The 22565-nt window shown below is 38.7% G+C and overlaps 1 protein-coding gene across 1 annotated transcript in view; it reads right to left on the bottom strand.

The window, feature by feature from the left end:
• Positions 1-249: 249 nt before the first annotated feature.
• Positions 250-22565, bottom strand: part of NLRP14 (NLR family pyrin domain containing 14) — a 38838-nt gene continuing 16522 nt past the window's right edge. Inside the window, exons 6-11 of the mRNA XM_047070259.1 lie at positions 16096-16266; positions 15537-15707; positions 13577-13747; positions 11531-11701; positions 1795-1965; positions 250-385 (exon numbers count right to left, since the gene is read on the bottom strand). Of these exons, the coding sequence (XP_046926215.1) occupies positions 250-385; positions 1795-1965; positions 11531-11701; positions 13577-13747; positions 15537-15707; positions 16096-16266 (991 nt within the window). The remainder of the gene's footprint in view (positions 386-1794; positions 1966-11530; positions 11702-13576; positions 13748-15536; positions 15708-16095; positions 16267-22565) is intronic.

Genomic DNA, 22565 nt, shown 5'->3' with positions numbered 1-22565 from the left:
CACATCAGAATTCTTGAGCTCTGCATTCAATTAAAAACATGTCATACCTTTCACCGAGGTTTAGGTTTTTCGTTTTATTTTAGCTTCTCAACCCCCATGTGAAGTAGAACAGAGCTTTCACAGAGAAGTGACTCACCTACATCTAACAGACATCAAACACAGTACATCTGGGCATAAAGCATCTAAAGCTAAGATTCCCTCATCACACTGAGGCATTTTACTTTTGAAAAGTACATCAGGTTCTTCAAATCAGGGACACCGCCACCAGGAAACATCTTCATCACTGTGATCATTACAATCCCGCTCAATGATGAGCTGTGGATTGCTAACTCGCACAGCTTCCAGCAGTTTCTGGGCTTCCTCATCAAACGCCTCTTTGCACACCCTGAGAAAATAAGGGAACACCTCTTCTCACACTCAGTTTTCCCACTGAAGAATTCATTTCTCAGAGAAAAACTGTTAGAGACAGAAGTGAACATGGCTGGGGAGTGGGGGAAGGGGAATGTGAGGTATAGACTCAGGGAGTGTGGCAGAGGAAGGAAAATGGAACACAGAGTAGAAATAAAAAAAGATTAAAATTGAAGAGGATCCTCCAAGAGCCTTTTTCTACTCAAGCAAAATACTACTTCTAATGATGACAACCGCTAACATAGAAAACGGTTAGGTGTTATATGCTAGGCACAGTTGTAAGTACAGGTATCCTTTGCTTTTCCAAAGGTCATAGCTGTACCACTTCACCTTTTTGAGAGACCGACATTAGTACGTGTTTTTGTTTTTTTTTTTTTTAATTTTTTTTTTAACGTTTATTTATTTTTGAGACAGAGAGAGACAGAGTATGAACGGGGGAGGGTCAGAGAGAGGGAGACACAGAATCTGAAACAGGCTCCAGGCTCTGAGCTGTCAGCACAGAGCCTGACGCGGGGCCTGAACTCACTGACCGTGAGATCATGACCTGAGCCGAAGTCGGCCGCTTAACCGACTGAGCCACCCAGGCGCCCCAGTACGTGTTTTTGATAACTGAAAGAAGTCCAAAGATTTTGCTTTTACCACACAAAAAAGTTAAAAAGCAAAACCAGTGTTCAGCATTTGGGATGCAGTGAGCCATTATGGAGGCAGCATGAACCCAGGCAGCAAGAGCAGCCCTGCCCAGCTCCTTCCCCAGGGCCTGCGCTGCACCTCAGCACCCAGCCGCTACAGCTCTGAACTGTGTCTATGAGCATCTGGGCCTCGTACCCATTTATTTTGTGCATGTGTTAACAAGATGTGTCCTAAGGTATCAGAAAAGCCTAAAAGAGAGGATGTTTTTGGGGGCCCAGGAATGCTCAAAATTTTTTCCATATAAATAATGGTAATTGCTTCTTTGCTTTATATCATTTTGGCTTATGAAAGCTTTCACGGAAACACTCTACTTTCAGATAGCAGAGGGACACCTGTACTGCCTATACTGACTCAGTCGATCAGTCCTCATAATAAACCATGAGTACATATCATTTCACCCATTTATAGACAAAGAAATCAAAACACAGAGACTGGAGACTAGTGCAAGTTCAAATATCTAGTAAGTTCCAGGGCTACATTTCAAACTCAGGTAGTCTGGCTTTAGAGTTCTCAGCTGTTAACCAGTATGCTACAGTATGTCTCTTAAAATTCACTGTCCTACGGGAGGAAAAGAAGGGCCTCAAGAATATGCACAGATCCACAATCAGGTTGATTCTTAGGCCTGCAGTGAACAAGTAGCTTCCCAAATCCCTTGTTCCAGTAAACTTACGCCCTGAGAAGCCAACAAAGACTTACCCCAGAACTTTCAGTTTGCATTCAGGAGATCTCAGGACTTCACATAACTTCATAATTCCTTCATACCCTAAAGTGTTCTGTGTCAGGTTTATTTTTATCAGGTTTTGGTTCCTTCTAAGAGTAGAGGAGAGATCCTGACAACACAGGGAGGTCAAACCACAATATTCCAACCTGCAGGGAAGAGAGACTAATGCTAAAATTCATTTAACCCCGGGACAGAGAGCATGCATGTAAGAGATCTGTGAGCTGAGAGTGCAGGAGGGCTCCAGGAGCTTAAAAAAAAAAAAACAAAAAAAAACAAGAAACAAAAAACAAACAAACAAAAAGGCAAGCACAATTAGGGAAGATTCAAAGAATGTAAGTACTTATAATAATCATCATTACTAGATATTTATTGACTGAATTTATCTCTTCCTAAATCATAAATTACAAGTTCAAAATTATAGCCAGGGAATAAACAAAACAGGTAAGCACACCAAGGAAAGCCAAAGCAGTTGAATCTTTGATCATCATTAAAAATATAGACACATAAGTAAACTTTTGAAATATGGTATTGACTATTTTAAAAGCAAGGTATATAATAAGGTCTCTAACACCATGCCTTTATGCAAATAAAAGTGCATACACCAAAAGTCAACATTACATCTTTTACAAGAATACTCACAACTCCATGGCATATTTCAAACACACTAGGCCAGCTGCCTATACAGGGGAAGAATGATTAAAAGATAAATTAACCAACTAACCAACCAATAGTCAGTAGAGGGCCCTTGCATAAACCAATGATAATACCATGAACTGAAGTAGTATGTTAAACTTAACTTTCTACACCTGATGATGCCCCCAACCAATTGTAATTTTCACCTATGTTTACCTAGCCATTCCATCATTGAGTGCCTACATAGGTGCTGAGTATATAGAAACATTTAGGGGCACCTAGGTGGCTCAGTTGGTTAAGTGTCCAACTCTTGATTTCAGTTCAAGTCATGATCTCACAGTCAGGAGACTGAGCCCCGGGTTGTGCTCAGCACTGGGTACAGAGCCTGCTTGGGATTCTCTCTCCTCCCCTCCCATTTTCCCTCCCCAACTTGTACTCTATCTCTCAAAATAAACAAACTTAAAAAAATGTTAAGTTACTGCCCACATGAAACTGGCATTAATGTGGTGGAGCAACTGTCCCATTATTTATGACACAAGGTAAATAATACAAAATACACTGTAGGGTAAAAACACTAGGAGACAAAGGTTATCAAGAATTTATCAGGAAACAATCATCCTGTTTTTAGTCCTTAATAATAGTCTCAAAATCTAGAGGGGTGCCTGGGTGGCTCAGTTGGTTGAGCATCTGACTCTTGATTTCGGCTCAGGTCATGATCTCAGGGTCATGGGACTGAGCCCTGCATCAGGCTCTGTGCTGAGCATGGAACCTCCTTAAGATTCTCTCTCTCTCTCTCTCTCTCTCTCTCTCTCTCTCTCTCCCTCCCTCCCGCCCACCCTCCCTCCGCCTCTCTCCCCCACTCACACACTCTCTCTAAAGAAAAAAATTTTTAAATCTTAAAAATATATAGAGAGAAAACTAAAACTAACAGAACTACAAAGTGAAAGACACAAATCTACAATTATAATGGAGATTTTAACATACTTTTCACAGCAAGTGATTGAAGTATCTGGAAAAAAATCACTAAAAATATAGATGATTTGAGTAACAGAATTAATGATCTTAATGAAAGTCATATACAATACTGCAGCCAACAATTCTTCATCTTTTTAAGCACACCATGGTAGACATATGAAAACTGACTATATACTAGGGCAAATGTCAACAAATTTCAAAGAAATGCAATCACACACAGTATGTTCTCAGACCACAATGCTAGAGATTAAATATAAAAAGATAAGAAACTCCTCTTATATGTTTGAAAATTAAGAAATACTGGGGTGCCTGGGTGGCTAAGTTGGTTAAGCATCCAACTCTTGTTTTTGGCTCAGGTCATGAGCTCATGGTTTCATGAGTTCTAGCCCCATGTTGGGCTTTGTGCTGGCAGTGCAGAACCTGCTTGGGATTTTCTCTCTCCTTCTCTCTCTGCCCCTTCCCCACTCACTCTGTCTCTCTCAAAATAAAAAAAAAAAAAGAAAATTAAGGAATACAGTTTAAAATAATCCATGAAGAAAAAAGCATAAGAAACTTAAATTTATTTTAGGCTCAAAAATAACAAATGCTGCATATAATATTATAGAATGAAGTTAATGCAATGATTTCAAGAAAAAATTAAGTGTTGGAAAAGGAGGAAATATTTATGAGCTACACATTCAACTCAAGTATTTAAGAACGGTATTAAAAAGAAGACAAGGGGGCACTTGGGTGGCTCAGTTGGTTAAGTGTCCAACGCTTGGTTTCAGCTCAGGTCATGACCTCATGGTTTCAAGAGTCCGAGCCCAGCACTGGGCTTTGTGCTAGCAGCACGGAGCCTGCCTGAGATTCTCTCTCTCTCCCTCTCTCTCAGCACCTCCCCTGCTTGCATGCTCTCACAAAAATAAATGAACAAACTTAAAAAAAGAAAAAAATTTAAGAACAATCAAATAAACTCAACAAAAGTAGAAGATAAAAAATTAGATCAATGTTGTGTTCTTTAAAAAGTAAAATGAGAAAAAGCTCAAATTGCCAATATCAGGAAAAGAAAGGAGACATTAACAGATGTCTAAATCACTGGAGATGATTAGAAGCTGACCAGATAATAAATTAGACACTTGCCAATAAATTTTAAAATTTAGATGAAATGGATAAAATCATAGGAGTAATCTTACCAAAAATTACTCAATAAAACATACATAAATGTATAATTATCTTAAAAATGAATCAGAAGTCAAATCTTCACACAAAGCAAATTCCAGATCATACAGCTTCACCAGAAATTTCTACAAAGTTCAAGGAAGAAATAATTCTAATCTTACACAAATCTCCCCAGGAAACAAAGAAGGATCACTCCTGAACTCATTTTATTAAAATACTGTAATGTGGATGCCAAAACTTAATAGGGATTATACAAGAAAATTATAACCTAATCTCCATTATAAACAAAGATATTAAAATATTTACATATCAACAAAATAAAGTGCACAATGTATATAAGACATATCATGACCAAGTTGGTTTTGAGCCCAAAAAAGTAAGGTTGATATAATAATAGATATATATAATAAAATCCATGTTATTGACCACATTCGGCACATTTCATAGAAGTTCAACATATACTCATAATCTAAAAAGAAGAAAAATTCTTAGCAAACTAAGGATAGGAACCTTTTAAATTAATAAATGAGACAAACACTGAAATTTTGCTTTTTGACAATGAAAATAACATAGGGAAACCCACTATCTCAAGACATATTAACATTCTATCACACATCTTATAAGTTACTAAGGCAATAAAAAGAAAAAAGAAACAGAAAAGGAAAAGACAACTATCATTCCCAAGAGAGAGGACTGTGTACCTAGAAAATCCAAGTGATAAAGCAATTCTAATCAACCAGAGGATGTGCCAAGCTACTGGGTATGAAGTTAACACACAAAACCCAACTGTGTTTCTATGTATAAGGAATAAACAAAATGAAATATAACAAGAATACCCATTTACAATAGTATTGCAATATAGCAAGTACTTAGGAATAAAGTCAAACAGCAAAATAAAGGGCTACCACAGGAAAAATTACTAAGCTTTATTGATAGAGCTAAGCTAAGGAGATCTATCATAATTGATAGATTCAATGCAATTCTAATCAAAATGCCAACATATGGGTAGGCATGGGAATATAGGGAGATGCACATGCCTGTGTGTGTTAACTTGATAAGCTGATATTTAAAATTTTGTTTGGAAATGCAAAGGAAGAACCCAGCAATAGACCCATGCACCAATGAAGACTTGATTTATAACAAAGATGGCCCTGCCAGACAGTGGGGAAAGAAAAACAGTCAATAAGTTTTGCTGGAAAGGAGGAGTATCCACATAGGAAATATATTAAATTGGATTGACCTCAAACCATATATTTTTGGGGGTGGGGGGTGGAGAGAACGTGCATGCACACAATTTGGGGAGGGTCCAATGGGAGGACAGAGAGAGAGAGAGAGAGAGAGAGAGAGAGAATATCTCAAGCAGGTTCTACTCCCAGCACAGAGCTCAGTCTCACCGCCATGAGATTATGACCTGAGCCAAAATCAAGCATCAGATGCTCAACTGAGCCACCCAGGCACCCTACTAACCATATTTTTAAATTAAAGTTTCAAATGCTTCATAAGCTACCTTTTACATTTAGAAAATAATAGTAGAATGTCTTCATAATCCCAGAGTTGGGAAAAATTTTCCTAACCAATTACAAAAAGGACTAATAAAGGAATAATCTGACGTTACAATTAAGTTCTTTGGTTCTATAAAAGACACCATAAAGAGTGAAAAGAAAAGCCCAAGTTATTGTCACGTATCTAAGTCACAATGGCTCGTAACCAGAATATATTGGAGGAAAAAAAAAAACCCTACATATCAAAAAGGGGAAAATGGGTCACCCAATGGAAAAATGAACAAAATAAGTGAAAAAGCAACTTTACAAAATAGGAAATCCAAATGGCTATTAAGCATCTCAAAAGGTGTTGAACCTCTCTTTAACCAGACAATTCTAAATTAAAACCACAAAGAGATGCCAAAACACACACCTGATTCACTAACACTTTAAAAATTAAGTCAGACAAAATTGGCAAGAATAGAGAACAGGAACTATTACACACTACTAGGGGCAGAATCAATTAGTACAATCTTTTTTTTTTTTAAGTTTATTTATTTATTTTGAGAGAGAGATAGAGAGCTGGGGAAGGGCAAAGGGAGAGGAAGAGAATCCCAGGCAGGCTCTGCATTGGCAGTGCAGAGCCCAATGCAGAGCTCAAACTCATGAAATACGAGATCATAACCTGAACCGAAACTCGAGTCAGACGCTTAACTGACTGAGCCACTCAGGCACCCCAGAACAATCTTTTTGACAGTATCTAATAAATTTGAAGACCCACTCCCAATGATGTAATAAATAGCTATTTTTCCTAAATATATACGTATGTGCCTCAATTCATGTAGTAAAATATTCATCAGCAGCATTAGTCATAAAATAAATGAAAAACGTCCACCTACAATAGAATGGTTACATAGTTTGTGATATCGTCATTCACTAGAATACTTTACTGTGGTAAAAATGAACTAACTACAACTACATGAAATGACTGGATGACAAATTCCTAACAATGAGCAAAAAAAAATCCTAATACAAAAGAATATACTGAGTATGATTATATATAAGGTTCAAAACCTAGCAAAATTTAACAATACATTGCTTAGGACTATATACACTCACACTCTACAGATAAATAAATGATGACCACAAAATTCAGGATAATAGTTTTACTTCTTAGGGAGGAGGGAAGAGATTTATAAAGGAGGAGTAGGGGAATTTAATTTCCTGGGAAAATTCAATTTCTGACCCGGGTGAGATTACACACGTTTGACATTTATTTATTTATTTATTTATTCATTCATTCATTCATTCATTCATGCATGCATTTATTTTTTAACTTATTTTCTCAAAAATAAATAACAAATTAAGTAAAAAATAAATAAATGCAGGGGAGGGGCAGAGAGAGAGGAAGAATCTCAAGCATGCTCAGTGCTGTCAGCACAAAGCCTGATGTGGGGCTTGAATTCATGAAACCATGAAAGTTGATATCAAGTTGATGCTTAACCAACTGAGCCACCCAGGCAATCCCTAACTTTTAAATAGTTTTATTCACTTATTTCTATGTATTTTATATTTCATAGTGAAAATGTTTAAAATATGACTTGGTAGATTTTTTTTTCTGTGTATAAACATTCCTTTTCTTCCCCCAAGTTTTTATTCAAATTCCAGTTAGTTAACATACAGTGTAATATTTGTTTCAGGTGTAGAATTTAGCGATTCATCACTTACATACAACACCCAGTGCTTATCACAAGTGTCCTCCTTAATACCATTACCCATTTAATCTACCCCCCCACCTACCTCCCCTCCAGCAACCCCCAGTTTGTTTTCTATAGTTAAGAATCTGTTTTATGGTTTTCTTTTTTTCCCCAATGATCCAGCAATTTTACTACGTACTAGGTATTTACTCAAAGGACACAAATATACGGATTCAAAGAAATATATGCACCCTGATGTTTATAGCAGCATTATCTACAATAGCCAAAGTATGGAAAGAGCCCAGATGTCCACTGGCTGATGAATGGATAAAGAAGATGTGGTGTAAACACACAATGGACTATTACTCAGCTATAAAAAAGAATGCAATCTTGCCATTTGCAACAACGTGGATGGAGCTACAGAATATGCCAAGCAAAATAAGTCAGTCAGAGAAAGACAGATACCATATAATTTCACTCATATGTGAAATTTAAGAAACAAAACATATGAATACAGGCAGATCTTTAAAATATCAGAAGAGAAAAATAAAAATTATGGACTGTAGATGACATTGGAAGAAGCAGAAAGGGGGTCATCACTGCTGAAAATGAACTTAAAATTATGGGTTAGAGAAAAGTGAAAGGAAAATGAGTTTTAAAAGATTAGAAAAAAAATTATAAAGACAGACAAAAGAGATCCAACATAAGTGTAATTAGTGACCCTGAAAACAAATTAGATAAGCAGAAATTAAAACACAGGAAACCCTATAAAAAAAATACAATCTACATGTTGAAATGGCAGACCATTTCCCCAGGAAAATATTAATGAGGAAAATTCTACACAGGACAAATTATTGTTCCTAAAGAGCAATTCTACGGACATTCAAGCCAAAAAAAAAAAAAAAAAAAAAAAGTATGTTTAACCAGTAAGGACACTAAAAGGGAAGAATCAGTTGGCTTCAGACTTTTTTCTAACTAGATTCAATGCTAGCAGGCAGTGGACTTTCTGTAAAACTCTCAGAGGAAGGATGACCAAAATATGAACACAACCAAGCTGCCACTCAACGTCATAGAAAACTGAGACATTTCCAGATATACAAAAAGTCAAGGATAATAGTACTTAGATCTCTCATTTTGAAGAAACAATGAGCCAATAGTCAAGGTATTCAATGAACATTCCATGGTCCCTACCATCCACAGGCATCTGGTATTACTGAGCTCTGGAATGATCTTTCGAAATTACAAAGATCTGTGACCCTACCTCCCTCACCACCTCCTGGTCAACATAGTATAGTGGGGCATTTGGTCACTAAATATGGCTATCCCCTGAAATGGTTCATCTCTGTCTGGCCACTTCCTGAGTAATGATTACATTGAAAGGGACAGAAAGTCATATAAAACCTTTGAAATTTCAGGATTCCATCTTGATTATTCCTGGGCATGATACTTTTCTTTCCATAACAGCAACTCCAGGCCAGCCTAACTGGGGTACCCTCCAGGTGACAGGCCAGCCACAAAGGACCTGTGGGGTTCAAACTTAATTTGGCTTCAGACACCTGGAGTCACCTTTGGATCATGAGGATAATGACTGTTTGGTTGAGTATACTGCTTGAGAAGTCCCCCTACAAGCAAAGATGTAGAACAGAATGGGTTTATAGAAATATTATAAAAAATGCTTTATTTTTCTCCTGCCAGATCCCTCTGGACTGAAAGCCTGGGTACGAGCAGGGGATGATTGGAGAAAAGGCAAAGTTACAGGCACTAAGATGGGACACACTGATTTCAGGACTGTGGGGAAGAACAGCCACACCAATACCTGGGGAAGTAACATCTCAGAACCTGTGAGGTGCTGGGAGTGGGAAGAACAATTCATTATTTCTTTTCCTTCCCTAGACCCAACACAGCTGCCTGGAAAAATTATGTGGTCTGCTGAAGTAGCAGCTATGGCTGGCAAAGTGACCCACTGCCCAGTCTGTCCACATGGCGTGGAAACAGAAAATTCCACATGGATACGGCAGGTCCTAACTGTTCTGCTGCACCTGATGTCATCAGCGGCAGCCCCCCAGATCTGGACCTCTGTCACGGGTGTACAAACACAACCGGTACAAACCTTGTTTCAGTCTGTTATAAATTCATAAGCTTCTCTCGATGCCAGTGCAGCCTTGAGTTATACGATTTATGTCTAACACTGTAACTACTCAGTGACACATAACCAAACCACTGTAATGGTGACCCAGATCAATAGAAAACATCCCACATTGAAGTGAATTGTGTTCCTTCAGGTTATATGTTTTTTATGTGTGGAGGTGTGGACCACTGAATATCTCTTTATTGGGTATGGGACTACTTTGGGCCAGATTTTGTTCCCTATATTTATTGCCAATGATACCAAGATCAGCAGGTCAACCTAAACTCCCTTTCACGAGTTATAATGAATAACAAGACTTTTTGGTCCTCCCTTGGTCTCATTCAGTTGGCCGGTCCAGGATGCTGAGGACATAGTTGAAATCAATACTGCAATCTGACCTCCTCCCATGCTTGGAGTCCTAATTATGGTGGCCTTAATTAAATGGCGTAGGAGACAAATTGAGCAGATTTGGCCTCAGCCTCTGTTGGTGAGATTAGTGAGCGTGGCATATCCATGTGAAAATTAACCAAGACTGTATTGTGCAGAAAAGGGGGGCAGATATTTCTGGGAGACATTCTTCTGTGAGTCTTTTGCTCTCCTATTTATTGACAAAAATTTAAGACCCTGACAACTCTACATGGCCACTTCCTAGGGGGTGTGTGCAGTGAGCAGTCTTGAGGGATGTCTTCCTCTGGGGCACAGAGCAGCCTTGCTTCGTGCTTGCTATAAAGTGGTGAGTCCCCCAAGCTCCATGGGATGCAACCCACTCCATGTGCAGGTGTCCATCTGGGCTATCCATATCCACCCTGTGGGACTTGGGGGACAAAGAAAACTGACACACATACACTAGTGCATATGCTGCTATGCTAGGAGTAATAAAGTCCTCTGTCTCCAATGGGACTCTGGGTTTCCTGCCAGCATCCATGAAACAGTGATAGGCTAACTTATTAGGTTATAAGCAGGATAAAATTAAATTTCAGATCCAATCATTACAACATCATCATTGTTGTCATAAAAATATATGAATAGTTAACGGAAACATAGGTAAAATAGCACTTTCTTGGAAGAGTCAGGGAAACATATCATAGTATTTGGGTTTCCCACACATAGAGCAAAATTCTTGACCCAAAGGTCAATAATTCATGCTATGTAAGAATGTACTAGTCAATATCAGTTCAAGATTCAAAAAGAAAATAAACACCTAAACAATACATGATTAAACATAAAAAGTACTCAGAACACAGGATAAGACCTTATTAGATTGCAGGCTCCTTAAGAGCCTAGATAGCATTTTTTGAGAGAAGACAATTAGCAAAATCTTCAATTTAATAAGAAAAATTAATTCAAAGACAGAATATCTGAAGGATGACAGAACATGAAAGACCTTAAAGCAAGGACCTTTTACTTCATACATACCCCATCTAAGGCACTAAAGGGAACAGAAAGAAATGTGAACTATAGCTTTAATACTAACAACACATAATACACACTGATGCATATATTTGAAATTCAGATTCTCATTTCTGAGAGTAACTTACCTTCGAGCCCCATTTACTTTTCATCCTCTCTCATGTACTAAATTTCTGGCCACATTAGCTACCAAATAGGTATCACTTTCCTGATGGAAAACTGAACTCACCCAAGCCTCTGAATATTGCAGTTTGGATGTCTCAAAGCTTCGTACAGAATTTTGACTCCATCATCCTGCAGGTCATTGTTCCCAAGGTCCAGGCTCTGCAGGTGTGGGTTGTTCAGAATAGCAGAAGCCAAATCCAGACAACACATACTAGTGAGTGCACAGCCCATCAATCTGCAAGAAATATAAGAGACAAGTGAGACCTTCAGTTGTGAGGCTTAATTAGTTTATTCCTAGGAGAGAAGCCCAGGTATCTAAACCCTTTTCCTGACTCTTTTCTATCCACAATACAAGACGCACATAGGAATGTCTAACATTATCAGTAGAAACCAACGGGGTTTCTTAATGAGAAAAAAAAAACCATTGGGTAAAACTGCTTTCTCCCACAAACAGGTTGTTATCCACCAAGCTTCCCAAATCAAGGGTATAAATACATTTCTATCAATACTAAAAAATGGATATAAGTTTACCCAAGGAACCCAAAGATTTCTGTGCTTTCAGTTTCCAATAGAATTTTGAAATAAAAATACTTTTAAAAAAATGTTACGGTGTTACCTTCCAAGAGGAAGCAGCCTACATATAAAAAGATATGTCTTTCAGTCTTTCGTAGGGCATTCAAGAGCATTCACAACCTGGCCTCAAATGTTCTCTTTCCATACTTTGTCCCTAACCTATTTGCCAACCATACACCTCTGTGTTTCTGTTTTTTATTTTGTTTTTTTCCAAATTTACCACACCTATCTTCATTCCCCTTCTTTTCGCTCTTCCTACCTTCTGCCAAGGATATGTGCACACAACAAAATCCTCTTCGTCTTTCAAGGCTAAGGTAACTCAATCCCCTCTGTCCCACTCCTTGCTCCTTGGGACTTTTGTCATTTTTTTTTCAATGTATTTATTTTGAGAGAGAGAGCAAGCTAGCAGAGGAAGGACAGAGAGAGGGAGAGAGAATCCCAAGCAGGCTCTGCACTGACCGTGTGTAGCCTGACACAGGGCTTGAACTCATGAACCATGAGATCATGACCTGAGCCAAGATCAAGAGTGAAGATGCTTAAATGACTGAGCCACCCAGGCATCCCTGTCATATCTTTATGACAAATGGGATATATTATGATTGGCTGTATATTCATTTCCCTGCCATCAGCATTTTGTAAGTTACCAGAGGCAAGAGCATCACCTTAGTAATAATCTTTAATGCCCTCAGAATGTATTTTATATTTGTTGTAAATTTTGGTGGAGAGAACTGGCATGGCCTGCATAGAAGCTATGAAGGTAGCTACGAAAGCACAAATTTGTCTGTTTATAGCAAAGCTAAGGAGAGAAAGTGGACTAACCAAACATCTTGTGTATGTAGGTCACTTAGAAATTATAGCTGAAATAAAAGGTATTGGGTTTAAACATAATTTCCATGAATTAAAATTTTGCCTTCTAGTTGAATAATAGTCAAGGAAACTTCAGAGAATTAGATCATATATATTTTCCTAAAGAAGGTAGAGATATGGGGCACCAGGGTGGCTCAGTCAGTTGAGTGTCTGACTCTTGATTTCAGCTCAGGTCATGATCCTAGGGTCATGGGATTAAGCCTCGTGTCGCGCTCTGTGCTGACAGTGTGGAGCCTGCCTGAGATTCACCCTCCCCCCCCCCCCGCCCTTCCCCTGCTCTCACTCTCTTGCTTTCAAAATAAATAAAAACATTTAAATAAACAACAACAACAGAATGACTGGATTATTGGATATTTTTTAAAATTCCCTTCCCAGTTTAAAAGTTGACCTAATTATAAACATGAATTGAAGAAAGAAAAACTAGTGGAGCACAGTTTCTGCTTCAGGGATGTAGAGCAGAGGATACACAGTAGACTCAGTGAGGTACAACAGGTTGATTACAATTACTGTAGTAACTAAGAAAAATTTGATGAGCATACTTCCTCAGCTTGTCTCCAGCAGGAGGAGAGAGAGAGAATCAGCTGTGTATTCTTTTCTCTGACAGATACTCAGCTCAGCCCTTCTTTACTCGTCTGTTAAAGCATGGAAGGTCAGGTTACAGAAAACCTACCCCAGGTCCTGAAGGTTACAGCTGGGATGCCGAAAGACATCGCACAGAAGCTTTACTCCATCATCTTGTAGCCAGTTGGACCCCAGATCCAGATGTGTCAGGCTCTTGTTGCGTAGGAGAGAAGAGGAGAGATGTTGACCGCTCAGTGAGGTGAAGTGGCAACGCCTCAGCCTATAGGAAGGACAGTATGAGGACACATGGAATCACTGCTTTACTGCCCAGAGATTTTGCAAAGGTTTCATCCTGTGCTCCCTCACCTACTTGCCAACACTCATCTCAGATCAAATACCCTCTCCCTCATTACCTCTTTGCCTGTCTCACTTGGGATATTCTTCAGAATATCCTTCAGAATATTCACTTGAGATATCCATGTTCTTCAGAATTTTTCTTTTCAAATGCTAGATTTTAAAATTTATTTTGAAAGAGAGAGAGAGAATCTGAAGCAGGCTCCATGCTGTCAGTGCAGAGCCTGATACAGGGCTCAACCTCATGAACTGTGAGATCATGACCTGAGCTGAAACCGACTCAGATGCCCAACTGACTGAGCCACCCAGACGCCCCCAGAATTCTTCTTTACTATAAATGAAATGTTAACCTCTTCACACTGTGCATAAATACAGTACCTAATTGCAAAAGCAGCTACATGGAGAGGAGTAGGCATATGGAATAGAAGGGGAGTAATCATAATAAAGTACTTTTTTACATAATAAAAGTGGCATTTCCAATCAGTAGGGAAAAGATCTATTATACTATAAGTCATTTGGGAAAGCAGACCTGACATATGGGAGAAAATAAGTTTTAAGCCTTATAACAAAGTAGGAATAATTTAACACTTACATGTTAAAAATTAAACCATAAAGAATAGACATAAGTAGGGTTTTTTAAATAAACGTATTTCCAATTATGACAAAACTTCTAAAAGTCATGAGGAGGAAGATAATGTGACTTCACAAGAATTTTAAACTTCCGTATTCTAAAAATGGCCACGAGAAAACATACAGAAACATGCTAGGTAAATTATTTGCAAAACAGAAAAAATAATGGCTATAATGTATGTCATATTAATAACCATAACATATATAACAGAAAACATCCAGAGGAAAATGGAGCCTATGAAGAGGCAATTCCTAGAATATTAAAGGCCAAAAACATTTGAAAAGATGCTCAACATTAAATTATTTTTATTTATTTATTTTATTATTTTTTTAAGAAGGCTCCATGCCCAAGGTGGGGCTTGAACTCATGACCCCAAGATCAAGAGTCACATGCTCTACCAGCTGAGGCAGCAAGGCGCCCCTCAACATCAAATCATTTTTAAAGTTATTTTCAATTATCTAATCAATACTGATAAAAAAAAAACAACCAGTAGATACTCGATGAGGATGTTAAAATGCAGGCTTCTAGATTGCCAAGGAATTATGAACAATCTATTGGAGAAAATGTAACCACGTCTGACAAAATAAAAATTTTGGCTCATCAATTCCACATCTGGGAATTCATCTAAGGGCAATGAACAGAATAATCACACTGTGATCCAGCCATACCATGGAATGCTACATTCCTGTTTAGTGGTGTTCATATACATTTACCTGTTCTAGACCCAGAATATGGAGTTGGACAGGCAGACTTTAGTCCTGAATCCACCATGTTCTCATGAACATGAGGCAAACTATATAATCTTTCTAAGCCTCACATTTCTCACCTGGGGCTGAGAACTCAGTGGCCAATTTGACACCAACAGGTACATTTGTGCAGATTAAATAAATTTAGCAGAGGGCCCAGCACAGAGTAAGGACACAACAAATGGCAATCATTAATACCATCATCCTCATCATCTGCATTATCATTATTGATAACAGTAGGGAAAATGCAAGGGACAGATTATATTTATAACACTGTCCCTTCTAAAATATATTTCAAAATGTATACATCAGCAGGATGAAAACTAGTGCTCACTTACACAAGGCTCTGGAGATTGCACTGTGGATGTTTCAAGGCATCACTCACAAGCTTTACTCCATCATCTCCCAAGATGTTGTCTGCCAAGCACAAATGTGTCAACCTTTTGTTGCTGATGAGAGCCAAAGAAAGATCCTCACAACCAGCTACTGTGAGGCCACAGCTTTCTAAGCTGAAGGAGAAACACAGTTGGGAAGGGACCAGTCAAATCCCAAAGTTCATGTTTCTCATCCTCAGGGACACTAGCTGGTACTTACAGTCCTTATATCTCTACTATAGAATCAACCTTTCAAACCTACTAAAATTACAAATGCCCTTGCAGCTACATACAAGGGAGAGGAGGAGGAAAATAGTAATAAAAATAAGCATTCATGAAGAAAAGCAGCAGTTAAAAGTCTAATGAGAGAGAAAGCAAAAGAGGACTTCATGTAGAGCTCATCCAGGATTGACAAATGAGCCAAGTGGTGTCCAGACCCAAACAGTTTGCCCATACAGCTCTTAACTAAGTCACACAAGACTGCCCAAAAGGACTGCAGGGAAAACAAACCAGCAAGACTCACGACAGTCTCTCTAGGTGACACTTGGGATGTCCTAAGGCCTCACACAACAGCTTGACTCCATCATCTAATAGGTGATTGGTCGACAGATTCAGAAATACCAGGCTCCGGCTTCTAAGGAGAGCCTTAGAGATATTTAGACAACAAACTGTAGTTAGATCGCAGGATTCCAAGCTGAAAAACAACACAGGAAACCAGAGATGACCCTCCTCAGAGAAGAGTTATGACCACCACTCACCCAGCCAGATGGTGTGGGCTCCCAGACTTTGTGACCCCTTCTGAAAACCAGCTTCCCTACTTGCAATGAGTTATTTAGCTAAAGCACAAGGATCTGCTAGGGAGCTAGGAAGGGGAGAGCAGAAAGCTTGTCTTTTCCATCCCCATCTCCCCAATTCCCTATGAAAATATGTATGGAAGTCCTAAAGAAGTATTTTTATATGATACTTTTTTTTTTTCTCTAGGAGGAATTTCCTCCAACTACAACATGGAAGAAGGTGGACTGAAGGGTGTAGAGTCCTTGCACTCTGACTTCTGAAAAACATGGGGCAGGAAGTCAGGATGAAAAGCTGTGATTCCCACAGCTGTCTACCAAGAACTCACCTATTCATGGGAGTCAATCCATGTTTTCTGAGGAACCCAGTCCTTAAGAGTAAAAACTAGGAGTAAATCAGAAATAGGGGCGCCTGGGTGGCTCAGTTGGTTAAGACTCTGACTTCGGCTCAGGTCATAATCTCACAGTTCATGAGTTCAAGTCCTGAGTCAGGTTCCGTGCTGACAGCTTGGAGCCTGGAGCCTGCTTCAGATTCAGTGTCTCTCTCTGTCCTGCCCCCACTCTCACTCTGTCTCTCAAAAATAAATAAAGATTTAAAAAAAATTTTTTTAAATAAAAAGTAAATCAGAAATAAAACAGTCTCTAAAAATAAAGCAAAAGAAGAAGGGAACCAAAAGAAGAAAGGAAGAAGTACATGAAGAGACCATATTTGTAGAGACTCCTATTTAGAGACAGCTTGTGCTTGGAGAAGCCTGCGCCTGGTACCAGCTCTTCGTAAGACGAGGAAGGTGACGCCAGTGTTCCGGGAACTTGGGAGTCACTCTAGTTACTCCTTTGAATCAAGCACTTATCAACCCAGTCCCTCAGGAATTGTTTGTCTTCATCAGAATAAGGGTGTATATAGGTAAGAACAAGAGAAGCTCCCTCCTCAATCCAGAATTAGACCTCAGTGGATCACCTAAGGCTGGAAACTTCAACTTGCCCTGAAAAGGTGTTATGGACTGAACTGTGTTCCCCAAAATTCAGATGTTGAAGCCCATGCCTGCAATGTGACTATATTTGGGGCAAGGCCTTTAAGGAAGTAATTAAGGTTATATGAGGTCTTAAGAGGGGACCCCGAATCCGAAAGTACCGGTGCCCTTATAAGAAGGGAAGAGGTACCAGGACTGCACACGCATGAAAGAGGCACATGAAGGCACCAGGAGAAGGCGGCTCTCTACAAGCCTAGGAGCGAAGCCTCATCAGAAACATACCCTGCCGGCACCCTGATCTTCAACTTCCAGGCTCCAAAACTGTGACAAATAAATTTCCTTTGTTTAAACCACCCAGTCTGTGGTATTTGTTACGGCTGAACAGGGTGATACAAAAGGGTATTACAGCAACAGCCAAGCAGGCAGTTAGAGAAACAAGGGAAGTGTCATACACTGGGTTCCAGCTCTTCTAGCAGACGAAGATTCCAATATTATGGGGCCTGTGGATAAAATGTTAAAGTTTAACTAAAGGACAGAAAATATGTACATGTATGAAAAACAGAAAATGGGGAAACAGAAGAAAATGTTTAGAAAAGCTTGCTTTACATCTTAAATGTATAAGGTGCGCATTCTCTGAACAAGAGCACATCCTAAGAAGAGGTAACACTGAGAAAGGGAGCGGGTTTAAGATAAAGAGTCCAACGAGTTTAAAAACAGGAGAAAACTGGAATCCATATTTGAAGCAATAAAGAACAAAAGCAGTGAAAATATGTGAGAAACTCCTCAAGGAGGAAGGATGAAAAAAGATTAAAGTGACAAAAAGTAAGTAAGAGTTATATAGGAAAGGAGCTACAACCAATGACTATGAGATGCTCTTGAAGAAAGAGAGCAAGAGAAACAAACCCATTTTTAAAAATCCAATTGAAAGAAAGAATTCCTGGGCAGAAAAAAAGGTTGCTAGCAGATCAAACGGTACTTTCATGCCAAAGTAAGGAAAACTACCTGTACAACACCAATGAGAGAAAACTAACACGTATGAACCAGGAAGGTGGGCAGGAAGGTGAGGTGTTCAAGGGTCAGGTTATCCTCAGACTTTAGAACACCAAATGCTGCAGAGCAATGTACCAAAGTCAAAGTGCTAAGAAGGAAAATAGAGCCCTCAGACCCAGGTAAGAGGTCAATCATCAGGATTCCAGGGTGGCTCAGTTGGTTAAGTGTCTGATTTTGGCTCAGATCATGATCTCATGGTTTGTGAGTTCCACCCTACATCGGGCTGTGCACTGACAGCGTGGAACATGCTTGGGATCCTCTTTTTCTCTCTCTCTCTCTGCCCCTACCCTGCTCTCTCTCTCTCAAAATAAATAAACTTTATAAATAAACAAGAAGTTAATCATCTGTGAGGGCAATTGAGGGATATAAATGAAGTCCTAAAATATATCATTCATATACATTTAATGAAAATGGTAATTTAAAATTATACAGCCAATAATGCAATGAATGAAATGTAAGATTTTATACAGTAAGAAATGAAAGTTTAACAAAAAAAATACACATATACATTGATAAAAAGTATATAAAATTAAATTTGAATAATTGTTGTATTCATGTGCATCGCCATGACAAAAAGTCAGAAAAGTTCTGAAAGAGTTGAAAATGTAAAATGTGTAGCCCCCATAATCCTGATTAAATTAACATGCTGGAAATTGTAGGACAGAGGTACATTAAATGCAATGCCTTACATAAGGGTATTTTAAATGCTTTAATCCTTTTAAATTTGGTAATTCAAACACATTTGGAGGGAAAAACCCTGAAGGGTGATAATAATCCAATAAAAACAGGCAATATCCTACTTGCAAATTTCCAGACACACATACACATAGATCAAAAATGAAACACAATGTAATGCATTCAGGAAGCAAAGAACAGAAATGGTAAACACTAAAAAAAGGTTTTCAGCTGGGGATGTAAATATTACATGGCTCACGTTCTTTTGTTCATGATCTGTTTCGCTCTTATCCTTTCCATATTACAAGTTTGAGCTTCTCAAGCTTTCTTCTTTTCCCTTAGCACTAAGGGAATTTCAGCTATGGACTTCCTAATTCCTGACAAATGAAATCTCAGCCTCATAAGAAAATGTTCCCTCTTTCCCTTATAGCTACAAAGAAAAGCAGATGGTATTACAAGTCTGAAAATATTTTATTGTAAAAAAGAAGTCTTATAAGAAGACATGTGGACTTTAGAAATTGCTACTGTGTCTTGTGAAAACAACCCTTAAGTTCTAGTAAGTCTATAATTTTGACCAAGTGTCTTATTTAATAATGTGTCACTCCTGTAATATTCAAATTGCTACTTCTGAATTTCTAAATGTTACAAACATGGAACAGATTATGTCAAATCAGAAAGATCATCAAGGCTCTCCTCTTCTCTCACATGCATAAGGAAATAAAAAAATGTAACTCTGGTCTCTTGTTTTTGAGAGTTTGAAGGTCTTGTCTCAGTTATGTTAATACAAAACATCAATCACCAGTAATTCAATCAAAAGCTGAGCTGACGACGGTGGCTCTAAGCTAACCCCTACATATGGGCCAGTGAAACAGAGGAGACACATTAACTTGCATTTGGGTTCTGGTGGGGAACTGACCCAACTCTCTCTCTATATAGTGCCCCTACAAGGAGGCCCTTGACTGAAAATTTCCAAGCAAATTATAATTTTTAATATTTGTTACAGATCTGTAATCATCAAGGCAGTATGGTACTGGCACAAAAACAGATACTTTTATCAATGGAACAGAACAGAGAATCCAGAAATGGACCCACAAATGTATGGCCAGCTAATTTTTGACAAAGCAGGAAAGAATATCCAATGGAAAAAAAAGGCAGTCTCTTCAGCCATTGGTACCGGGAAAACTGGACAGCAACATGCAGAAGAATGAACCTGAACCACTTTCTTACACCATACACAAAAATAAACTCAAAATGGATGAAAGACCTAAACATAAGATAGGAAGCCATCAAAATCCTAGAGGAGAAAACAGGCAATAACCTCTTTGACTTCAGCTGCAGCAACTTATTACTTGACGTGTCTCTGGAGGCAAGGTAAACAAAAGCAAAAAACGAACTATTGGGACCTCATCAAGATAAAAAGTTTCTGCACAGCAAAGGAAACCATCAGCAAAACTAAAAGGCAACCAACAGAACGGGAGAAGATGTTTGCAAACGCCGTATCAGATAAAGGGTTAGTATCCAAAATCTATAAAGAACTTATCCAACTCCACACCCAAAAAACAAATAATCCAGTGAAGAAATGGGCAAAAGACATGAATAGACACTTTTCCAAAGAAGACGTCTAGATAGCTAACAGACACATGAAAACATGCTTAACACCACTCATCATCAGGTAAATACAAATCAAAACCACAATGAGATACTACCTCATACCAGTCAGAATGGCTAACATTAACAACACAGGCAACAATAGATTTGGTGAGGATGCGGAGAAACTCTTTTGCACTGCTGGTGAGAACGTAAACTGGTGCAACCACTCTGGAAAACAGCATGGAGGTTCCTCAAAAAATTAAAAATAGAACTACCCTATGACCCAGTAATAGCACTACTAGGTATTTATCCAAAGGATTCAAAAAAGTTGACTCACAGGGGCACCCGCACCCCAATGTTTATAGAAGCACTATCAACAATAGCCAAAATATGGAAAGAGCCCAAATATCCACTGACTGATGAATGGATAAATAAGATGTGGTATGTATATACAATGGAGTATTACTTGGTGATCAAAAAGAATGAAATCTTGCCATATGCAACAACGTGGATGGAACTAGAGTGCATTATGCTAAGCAAAATAAGTCAGAGAAAGACAAATATTATATGATTTCACTTATATGTAGGACTTAAGAAACAGATGAACACAGGGGAAGGGAAGCAAAAATAAGATAAAAACAGAAAGGGAGACAAACCATAAGAGACTCTTAAGCACAAAGAAAATGAGGGTTGCTGGAGGGGTGCTGGGTGGGGGATGGGCTAAATGGGCAATGGCATTAAGGAGGGCACTTGTAATGAGCACTGGATGTTACATGTAAGTGATGAATCACTAAATTCTACTCCTAAAATCATTATTACAATATATGTTAACCAGCTTGGATATGAATTTTAAAAAGCAAGCAAATTATAAACTTGTTCTCATTGTTTTTGTTCTCATTGATTGCAGTCTGTGGCTCTGACCAGCTGTGACTGGGTACAGGTCCATTAGGTGGTCCTTGATGCAGCTCACTCAGAAGGAATCCACGTGTCAAGAATAAGCATCTCCTGGTGTGAGACACAGTCAGGGTAGGACTTTATCTGATGCATGATGCCAGTTTTCTCTAGGAGCTGAGGCTCAGTGGAATAAGCTCTTTTGTGCTTCTGGCAGCACAGGATTAGAAAATTGCCACTCAAGAGGCATTGCTCAAGAGAAAGTGGCCCTTCCTCAGTTAGAAGTGTCTGCTGCCCTGGAGGATGAACCCTCCAGGACCTCAGAACAGCTATATGAATGTTCTTTTGTGAAAATGTCTGCTATGTGGTCTCTAGGTTGCCCGAGAATTTTGTAACTTTTTATTTGAATGCGAGATTATTATTATTTTTTTTTTACTGTATTTATTTTAAGAGCAAGCAGGCATGTGCACAAGCTCCCTGTCTGAGCGGGGGAGGGGCAGAGAGAGAGGGAGAAGACAATATCCCAATCTCTGCGCTGAAAGCATGGAGCCCCACACGGGGCTTCATCTCACTAACCAAAAACCTGACCTGAGCCAAAAATCAAGATTTGGATGCTTAACCAACTGAGCCACCCAAGCACCCCTATTTTTCTGACAGGCATGAGAAATTGAGAAACGGCAGAAGAGTTGTTTCTAAAGGGATATGGTTGCAGAAATTGTTCACTGCAAGAGAAGGTCTTTGGATGAACAAGATAGGCTTCATGGACCTATTACAAATCAAGCTAAATCATTAGATTAACTTAATTTGTTCTGTAACTTGAAACTTAAAAGATGGTTTTGGGACTCATTCCTGAATTTACCACAGTGAGAAATAAAAATGCAAACATAGATTTTAAGATCACATATGGCTTTGTATTTCTTTAACAAAAAAGTCTTTATTATTTACTCATTTTTTTAAGTTAATTTATTTATTTTGAGATAGCACAAACAGGGGTGGGACAGAGAGGATAGACAGAATCCAAAGCA

Source organism: Lynx rufus, unplaced genomic scaffold (assembly GCF_022079265.1).
Source record: "Lynx rufus isolate CCGP_SWC_20201006 ecotype Redwood Valley unplaced genomic scaffold, mLynRuf1.p SCAF_9, whole genome shotgun sequence".
NCBI lineage: Eukaryota > Metazoa > Chordata > Mammalia > Carnivora > Felidae > Lynx > Lynx rufus.
This window is presented reverse-complemented; position numbering and strand designations above follow the sequence as displayed.